The sequence below is a fragment of the Esox lucius genome, chromosome 21 (genome assembly GCF_011004845.1).
Source record: "Esox lucius isolate fEsoLuc1 chromosome 21, fEsoLuc1.pri, whole genome shotgun sequence".
NCBI lineage: Eukaryota > Metazoa > Chordata > Actinopteri > Esociformes > Esocidae > Esox > Esox lucius.
This window is the reverse complement of record NC_047589.1, coordinates 5323755-5333621: the sequence shown is the minus strand read 5'-3', so window position 1 is coordinate 5333621 and position 9867 is coordinate 5323755. Positions and strand designations below refer to the sequence as shown.

The 9867-nt window shown below is 41.3% G+C and overlaps 1 gene segment (V, D, J or C); it reads left to right on the top strand.

Moving 5' to 3' along the window:
* The first annotated feature begins 5147 nt into the window (after window positions 1–5147).
* Window positions 5148–7880, top strand: LOC105010107. The segment is given in 3 exon segments: window positions 5148–5220; window positions 6647–6700; window positions 7312–7880. Coding segments are annotated over 3 exon segments (444 nt in total).
* The last annotated feature ends 1987 nt before the right edge of the window (window positions 7881–9867 follow it).

Genomic DNA, 9867 nt, shown 5'->3' with positions numbered 1-9867 from the left:
TCACTGTGTGAACACTGGACCACTGTGAAAACTCTGACAGTAGTAATCTCCTGCATCTTCAGCCTGGACTCCACTGATGGTCAGAGTGAAGTCACTCCCAGATCCACTGCCACTGAATCTAGATGGAATCCCAGACTGAAGTGTGTTAGCACGGTAAATTAGGAGTTTAGGAGTTGCTCCAGGTTTCTGTTGGTACCAGTATAGATAATTGTTGTTATACACATTACTGCTGACTATACAGTTCATAGTAACTGATTTTCCTGTTATAACAGATTGAACTGCAGGTGACTGAGTCAGTATGTACTGTCCTCTGGATTCTGTAAAATAAAATAAGGTCATCCATATTAATGGAATAAAACATAGTAACACATTGTACGTAATATTCATAATAGCATTGCCATATATCATTCCTTTCTGTAGATTTTATTATAATTTTTCAATGTTACATTTAACAAATCTTACCTTTGAAAAAGAGGACAAATGTCCAGATGAAGATGGTTATAAAAGTCATGGTTTTTGTGGGTTCAGTTGTCATGAAGGACAGCTCTCAGTCATGAAGTGTTAAACTCACAGGGTTATAAACACTCCCAGATCACTGAATCATGTGCTTTCTATACAGAGCATCATCACTATGCAAATAAGATTCTGGTCTTTTCTCTATTCACCATTATTCAGTAAATATACATCAAGCAGATCCATCACATTAGTCTTACATGGAAATTATGTCATAGGACATGGATATTTGTAAAGTAATCTATTTTCAACATTTGATGATAACTTTAAACAAGGCAATACTGCTCACATTCCAATACAGTACTTGACATAAACAAAGCATTAATCTAAGCATGACACAAGATTCATGGCCTGGTGACCTTGAACCAAATAGAAGGTAAAGAGAAAGAAAGACAGACCCAGAGTGAGAGAAGGGGTCTGACACCATTCACAGGAAGAGAGAGTGAGGTAGACTTGCTTTTATAAACCTCTGAGAGGAATTTGTAGTCAAACCTGAGTTGGTCACATATTCAATATACAGGATGTGATCCCAGACTCTACTTCATAGAGGTGACAGAACAGGAGATGTTAAGAGACCCTGAGCCAAACACAAAAGGACACTTACACTCACCTAAAGGATTATTAGGAACCTGTTCAATTTCTTATTAATGCAATTATCTAATCAACCATTCACATGGCAGTTACTTCAATGCATTTAGGGGTGTGGTCCTGGTCAAGACAATCTCCTAAACTCCAAACTGAATGTCAGAATGGGAAAGAAAGATGATTTAAGCAATTTTGAGCGTGGCATGGTTGTTGGTGCCAGACGGGCCAGTCTGAGTATTTCACAATCTGCTCAGTTACTGGGATTTTCATGCACAACCATTTCTAGGGTTTACAAAGAATGGTGTGAAAAGGGAAAAACATCCAGTATGCGGCAGTCCTGTGGGCGAAAAGCCTTGTTGATGCTAGAGGTCAGAGGAGAATGGGCCGACTGATTCAAGCTGATAGAAGAGCAACTTTGACTGAAATAACCACTTGTTACAACCGAGGTATGCAGCAAAGCATTTGTGAAGCCACAACACGCACAACCTTAAGGCGGATGGGATAGAACAGCAGAAGACCCCACCAGGTACCACTCATCTCCACTACAAATAGGAAAAGAGGCTACAATTTGCACGAGCTCACCAAAATTGCACAGTTGAAGATTGTAAAAATGTTGCCTGGTCTGATGAGTCTCGATTTCTGTCGAGACATTCAGATGGTAGAGTCAGAATTTGGCGTAAACAGAATGAGAACATGGTGGTGGTGGTGTAATGGGGTGGGGGATGTTTTCTTGGCACACTTTAGGCACCTGAGTGCCAATTGGGCATCGTTTAAATGCCACGGCCTACCTGAGCATTGTTTCTGACCATGTCTATCCCTTCATGACCACCATGTACCCATCCGCTGATGGCTACTTCCAGCAGGTTAATGCACCATGTCACAAAGCTTGAATCATTTCAAATTGGTTTCTTGAACATGACAATGAGTTCACTGTACTGAAATGGCCCCCACAGTCACCAGATCTCAACCCAATAGAGCATCTTTGGGCTGTGGTGGAACGGGAGCTTCATGCCCTGGATGTGCATCCCTCAAATCTCCATCAACTGCAAGATGCTATCCTATCAATATGGGCCAACATTTCTAAAGAATGCTTTCAGCACCTTGTTGAATCAATGCCACGAAGTCTGAAGGCGAAAGGGGGTCAAACACAGTATTAGTATGGTGTTCCTAATAATCCTTTAGGTGAGTGTACATACAGTGTCTATCAGAGTCAGGGGATATTCTTCACCTTCTACATAGGTACCCTTTGTTCATTAACATTAAGCCCTTGTAAATATTATCCACTGCTATATTTATTTACATTAAGCCCTGTTAAATACTATCCACTGCTATGTTTATTAACATTAAGCCCAGGTAAATACTATCCACTGCTATGTTTATTAACATTAAGCCCTGGTAAATACTATCCACATCCTTTGTGTCTTTTCGTAGGATATCATTGGAATGTTAATGTTTTACAGATGGGAATGTGTCCCTAGTGGATTGGGGAACAATTTTTCAGGACCAGTCATTTGGTCTTTCATTAGGTTAGCTATCCAACCCCCACAACTTTAGTTATAAACCAAAGTGCATACATACATACATATTCTTCCGCTTCATCCGGGGCTGGGTCGCGGGGGCTGCACTCTAAGCAGAGATGCCCTGACTTCCCTCTCCCTAGACACTTCCTCCAGCTCTTCTGGGGGGACACCGAGGCGTTCCCAGGCCAGCCGGGAGACATAGTCCCTCCAGTGTGTTCTAGGTCTTCCCCAGGGTCTCCTCCCGGTGGGAGGAAAAAATTACCAAATAAATATTTAAATAAACCAACGTAAGTTGTTTTAAACGTTCTTCCATGCTTTTTGCTCAGCTTCTCTGTATGCATATTTGCTCTGGCAAAATCTCAAATTCCTGGAGAACTGCTATCTTTGATAATTCTAATGCAATTTTATACTCAACCTATATATTTTATCTGTTACAATAATATTTGGACTCTTCAGAAGTATCTATAAAACAGCCTAAAATCCAGTTCCACCAATACAAAGTGGTCAAACCCAGTCACTTTCAGGGATGGGATACTCCTGTCTCCGGTTGGAGTGGTGTCACTTATTCCTAATCCTAAGAAAAAGGATGAAAACCAGAAGTGTTTGAGATGAATAGCCCTGCTCTTTAACTACAGCCACAGCTAATTTGAGAGGGCGTTCCACATCAGGCACTCAGGGATTAATTGTTTTTTCAAAGACAGGCAGACAGATTTTTCCACCATTGTCACACCCTGAATTATTTCACCTGTCTCATTATTGTCTCCACCCCCCACCAGGTGGCGTCCATGTTCCCGTTACCCCTTGTCTGTTTATGCCTGTGTTTTCTGTTCGCCTTTTGGATCACCCATTACGACCTTGAACCAGCCTATTCCTCTGTACCTCAATAATCTAACCCATTGTCTGAACCCTGCCTGCCTAACGACTACCAGACTGCCTATCCCATAATAAACATTGTTGCACGACACCTCATCTCCTTCTCTATGTGGAAACACAATAATTTCTGTCACAAACAAAGACCAGAGTTACATACCAGAGAATAGAAAAGCAGACATTTCTAAAATGAACAACTATGGGTGTTATGACAGAAACCAGTGATTTGGCAGACCAATCAGAACTCAGTCCACCACCACAGCAATGGTGGTTTTCCACCACCAGTAGCTCTCGGTCACCCACGTCGTAGTTCCTCTCCACAGCAGAGAGTTTGTTGGAATATGAGGTACAGGGATGTAGCCGAGGGGGGTTTCCGTGGTGCTGGGAGAGGACTGCCACAACCCCGACCTCGGAATGGAAGACCATCAAAGAACCATCGCTTCTACATTTAGCTCCTCCATCCATACGCCCTCCGGAGGAATGTGGTATCCAAGGAAGGAAACGGTGGTGGTGTGTGTTGTGAGTATGTTGGAGAGTAAATCAAGATGTCATCTATATATACTACTACGTACCTCTCCAACATTGGAACACTTCATTGAGAAAAGCCTGGATCACCGCCAGCTCATTGGCTAGCCTGTATGGCATCACAGGTATTTGTAGTGGCCCGACGCCGTGCTGAATGCTATTTTCCACTCGTCTCCATCCGAGTTACGCATGATGCCACGCACGTATGTGCTCCAGAGGTGAAGACGTTCTATGGTCAACGGAAAGAGGGACATGGGATAGCAGTACTTTACAGTAATGGAGTTCAGTCCTCTCTAGTCTATACAAGGCCTCAGCCCCCCGTCCTTCTTCTTCACAAAATAGAAGCTGGCTGAAGCATGTACGAATGTACCCCTGCTCTCCCAGGGAGACACCTGGCCTTTTTGCTTGAGAACACCCTGTTCAGGTTCACATACTCAGGTGGGATGTTCCCTGGGAGGGCGCCCTCTGGGCTCTCAACCGACGTAGCTCCACACGTGACGGCCAGGCAAGCATTCCAATACCTCATCAACCATCCAAGAACCTTCCACTTACTCCAGGTGATGATGGGGTTGTGCTTTTGAAGCCACGGAAGGCCCAGGATGACAAGATGTATGGAGGACAACAGCACCAGTAGTTCCAGTCTCTCTCGATGGCAGCCGTTGATGGTAAGAGTGACAGGGCGGGTCACGTGGGTTATGGAGCCGGACCCCACAGGACGACCACCCAGTGCTTGTATGGGAATTGAGGACCTCAAACGGCGCAACAGCAACAGTAGGGCAGTAACCAGAGACTGGTCGATGAAGCTCCCTGCAGCTCTGGAGTCAATCAGGGCTGTTATGGGGTGGAAGAAAGAACCATCAGACAGAACAATTTGGTAGCAGAACAGGCTGGCTATGTTGCTTAAATGCAAGGCAAGCACGGTTCCAAGTTGCTCAGTCTGGGTACTCACCCCTTTCCTGCTCTGTGTCTGGGCCAAGGAGCCCCCCTTCTCCATGCCCTCTCTCCCTGCAGAACAGACACAGCCCCTGACTACTCCAGCGTTCTCTCTCCTCTGACGGGTCTGGTGATTCCCAGCTCCATAGGCTCTGGTTCCACCAAAAGGGGTCGCTCGCCCCCATCCCTGCCCTCTGCCGGATGGTTGAATACGGAACAAAACTGGGCCATGAACCGGGAAACACCCTCAAATCCCTGGAACCACTGTCCCAAGGTGCCGTAGCCCATTCAAGGGTGCGCCCAGTGAGAAGGGAGATTATCACGGTCACCTTCTCATAGTCGGATATCGGCTGGTCCCCGAAATACAACTCACATTGGAGAAGGAACCCGCAGATTACAGTCGTACTTCTCTGGCAAAGCTCTCTGGAGTTTCCTCTCCAGAGCATGACTAGACTCCACACGAGTGACCGGAGGAGGCGCCGCTGCATTGATGCAGTAATCCGTACAAAAGGAGCCCCGACCAAGTATTGAGTGTCTAAATGAACATACTTAGGAAACCTTTGCAGGTGTTTTGAGTTAATTAGCTGATTTGAGCTATACTCAGGTCGGCATTACTGTAGTGTAAATGTTTTATTCTAATATTTTGAGGTACTGGATTTTTGATTTCCATGAGCTGTAAGCAGTTATCATCAAGATTGGAACAAAAAATGCTTGAAATGTTTCACTTGATGTGTAATTAATCTAGAATATATGAAGGTGTCACTTTTTGATTTGAATCAAGGAAAACAATATTCCACAATATTCTAATTATTTGGGATGTGACTGTATATGTCATCCAAGGCCCAGAATTCTGTCTCTGTGTCTGCAGGAGTCTGAATATACTGACATTTACATTCTGTGACTATATAAATTACTTTGTGTAGAAGTAACTACTTTGAAAACTTGAAAGCAGAAAGCAAGTGTCCAGATGAAGATGGCTATGAAGCCATCTTGGTTGTTGTGGGTTCAGTTGTCATGAAGGACAGATCTCAGTCATGAAGTGTAAAACTCACAGGGTTATAAACACTATAAGAGCCTCTTGGTAGATGCATTATGCAAATCAATGTCTAATCAATTTCAGTAGGATCCCTTTATTAGAATGTCTTTGACATTATATAACTTCAAACAGGTAATATTCTATTAAGGTCAGTAAAAGATGTTAAATTGTATGACTCACAAATAGATTTGTATTCTGTTGATCAAATATTACTGGTCACCCAAGACTGGCCTCTATTATAAGTTCCTCAAATGAATCAGCTACTTCTCTAAATATATGTTGGTATGATTCTTCTGGTAGTGTTGTCAGTCCTCTGTGACTTTACCTAAACTGTTATATCAGAGACCAACATCTTTAATAAAGGAATATAGAACATGGATCACAATTATCATGGCTGTTCTCTTTATGGACCATATGGAGGAATACAAACACTGGATGTAATGATGGACTGTACCTACAGGATAGGGTAATACCAGATAAACAGTTGAAGGAAAACATGTAAATATCTGGATTTAAAAAATACATTTCCTTTTAAAGAAACAGATCATAGGAACTGTCCTGGGAAGGTATTAAAATATATTTGTGTTAAATGTGATTCTACATGAGTGATCTTCACTGTTACAGCTGTATCATCACAGAGAGGTTTTTGTATGAGCATTAATAGGGATTGTATCACTGTGGGACACTTTTGGTAGCGGCACCAGACTGGATGTTGGAAGTAAGTAAACAAGACAATTAACTTCTTTATTCACCTTTTGATGTTTGTTGCATGTTTTGATCTTGTTTCGTAAATTTGGCCATGATATTGAGGATTTAAAAATGTGTCATTTATCTAGATGATTTACAATTGTTTATTAAAATGAGGCACATTTAAATATGAATGTTATTCAATCTACTTAATTTGATTAAAATGTACCTGCATTATTTTAAAGATAATAGGCTATCAGCTTAAATGTTAATTACTTGTATGAACAAACATACTGTACAGAAGATTGTTTCATGGTCAGTGTTAGGGAATGCAAAATATAAAGAATTAATTGCAAATTTAGAAGATGATGTGTTAATACTATAGTTGATTTCATTATTTTAACCTCAGTCTAAAGAAATTCAGCTTGTCCAATGAGCAGGAGGTTTTTGTATGTTGCTCAATAGTTAGGGAGTAAAATAAATAATTGTATACTTGGATGTTTACTAAATCTGCTTTGTATAGTAACCTTTTATGACATATGCTCTTACCTTTCACCAATTATTATCTTGAATAAATGTGTGTTGCTATAATAAATATTTTAACCATTAGTTGATGCAGTTGATGTGTTCTGTTTGTTCCAGGTAACACTGCTCCCACCCTGACCATCCTGCCCCCCTCTAGTGAGGAGCTGTCCAGTACAACAACAGCCACACTGATGTGTCTGGCCAACAAGGGCTTCCCCTCAGACTGGACCTTGAGTTGGAAAGTGGACGGGAACAACAAGAATCAGAAGTCCAGTTCCGGAGTCCTGGAGAAGGATGGTCTATACAGCTGGAGCAGCACCCTGACTCTCACTGCCCAGGAGTGGACCAAGGTGGTAGAGGTGACCTGTGAAGCCCAGAAGACCTCCCAGACACCAGTCACCAAGACCCTGAGGAGGGATGACTGTTCTGGTTAGGACCTGTCTGTCACATTACCCTGTGAAGAGAGGCTGCTGGTTCTTTGGCTTTTACTCTGTTTTGACATCAGATGTTTTGTCTTATTGATCACTTTCATGTAGACTAACAGTGAGCTTTGCATGAGTTCATGTGTCCATCCTCTCTGTAGATGGACATTTGATAGATATGATATGGTCTGCTTGTACTGTTATAACACACATTTGCTTTTATGCGTTGATGAAAATAAAGATTTCCCTTTGTAGGAAATATAAGTTGTTGTCTTTCATTGAATTAAAGTATATTTTATTTGCAAATATTGAATGACAATTAAATAATAATAATGCCAGATGTGGTTAATTAGAAGTGTTAAATGTTTTAGCTTATTATATATGTTCTTACTTGCAACCTCATTATCAATCAATAAATAGTTCATACAAACATAAGATAGTAAAATGTTCGCAATTCATGCATTGATGAATAGATAGAAATAAAGATTTCCCTTCGTAGAAAATTTGTTGCTGTGTCTTTCATTTAATTTAAATTTACTTTATCTTATTGAATGACAAATAATGACAAATTGAATGACAAATAAATAATATGATATCCAAGTTTTACAGCAGATCTGGCCACATGTTGACATGTACTCTTTGTATTAATCTATTTCTGAATGTTTCTGATATTCTTGACTAAAAGATATGACTGAATAGACTCAAAGTAGAACAATAAGAAACATGTGTCAATATCTTGGTTTCTCAAAAATGTGATAATGACTCCTGTGTTTAGCTAAAAGTATTTTATTACTCATATCACAGTGAAGTTATTCAGTTTTCTCTACCTCCAACCTCCTGGGAAAAGGGTGAACATCTGGTGACAGTGCTGCTCTATTCTGGGACATGTAGAACCACCCAACCCTGTCTATGTAAATCTTAGTTTCCCTCCCACAGACACCAGTCCAACAGTTGAGAATGTTCAGCTTCTGAAATCCCCTCAACAGGTCCAGATGTGAGGGACTGATTTTAACCTCTGTGGTGGATTTAGGGATGGAGACATACCAGATATGCCACTAAGTAATAAATTACATATAACATCTGTCCTTCATATTAGACAGTGTATATACAGTACATGTGTCCTGTGGTTCAGACCAGCGTAATGTCACATCCTGGCATAGCAGGCTTGTCGTGCCAGTGAGATCCAATGTCCTCTCTCCCTGGTTTGGATCACGGACACCTGTTCTGTTGTTAATCACCCTCACCTGTTTCCATAATCATTGTTCCTATGTAAGTTCCTCCATTCCCAGTGTGTCTGGTCTGTATTTGTTTGGTGTATTTCAGTCTTTTAGTCATGTTTCCTTTGGTTATAGTTTAAGTTCTTCTATTAAATGTCCCCGTTCTCTCAGTGCTTGTGTCCTGCCTGGAAGATGAGATCCTGCTTAAAGTACATTTGGAGGGCTAGTAAAGGGCACTCTTATCTCTGGTCTCAAGATCAAATTCCAAAACCCAAGTGCACTGAAGAAGGCATAGGCCTGCTTGGCCACTCACTTTGTCATAGGAGACTACAATGGTGAAAACTGAATAAGGGCGTCAGCAAAATGACAAAATGTTTATGTAGTAATGACTACAATGATGATAATGATGATGGAGAAAATATGATCTGAATAAGATTATTCAAAGTTGATCTCTACTGACCAGTGTTCCATGACACTGTCTCTTCCCCCTCAACACCTGCAGTAGGTCCCAGCTGTAACAGTTCAGTCACTGTACAGTCTGACTGAGGGAGGTTTTTGTACGGCTCTGTATCACTGTGTGAACACATATACACTGTTGGGAATGTGTAAACTCTGACAGTAGTAATCTCCTGCATCTTCAGCCTGGACTCCACTGATGGTCAGAGTGAAATCACTCCCAGATCCACTGCCACTGAATCTAGATGGAGTCCCAGACTGAAGTGTGTTAGCCAAGTAAATTAGGAGTTTAGGAGCTCCTCCAGGTTTCTGTTGGTACCAGGCTAGATAATTGTTGCCATGCACATTACTGCTGACTTTACAGTTCATAGTAACTGAATTTCCTGTTATAACAGTTTGAACTGCAGGTGACTGAGTCAGTATGTACTGTCCTCTGGATTCTGTAAAATAAAATAAGGACACCCATATTAAAGGAATAAAACACAGTAACACATTGTACATAATATGCATAATAGCATTGTAATACATCATTCCTTTCTGTAGATTTAATAATTTTTCAACATTACATTTAATAAATC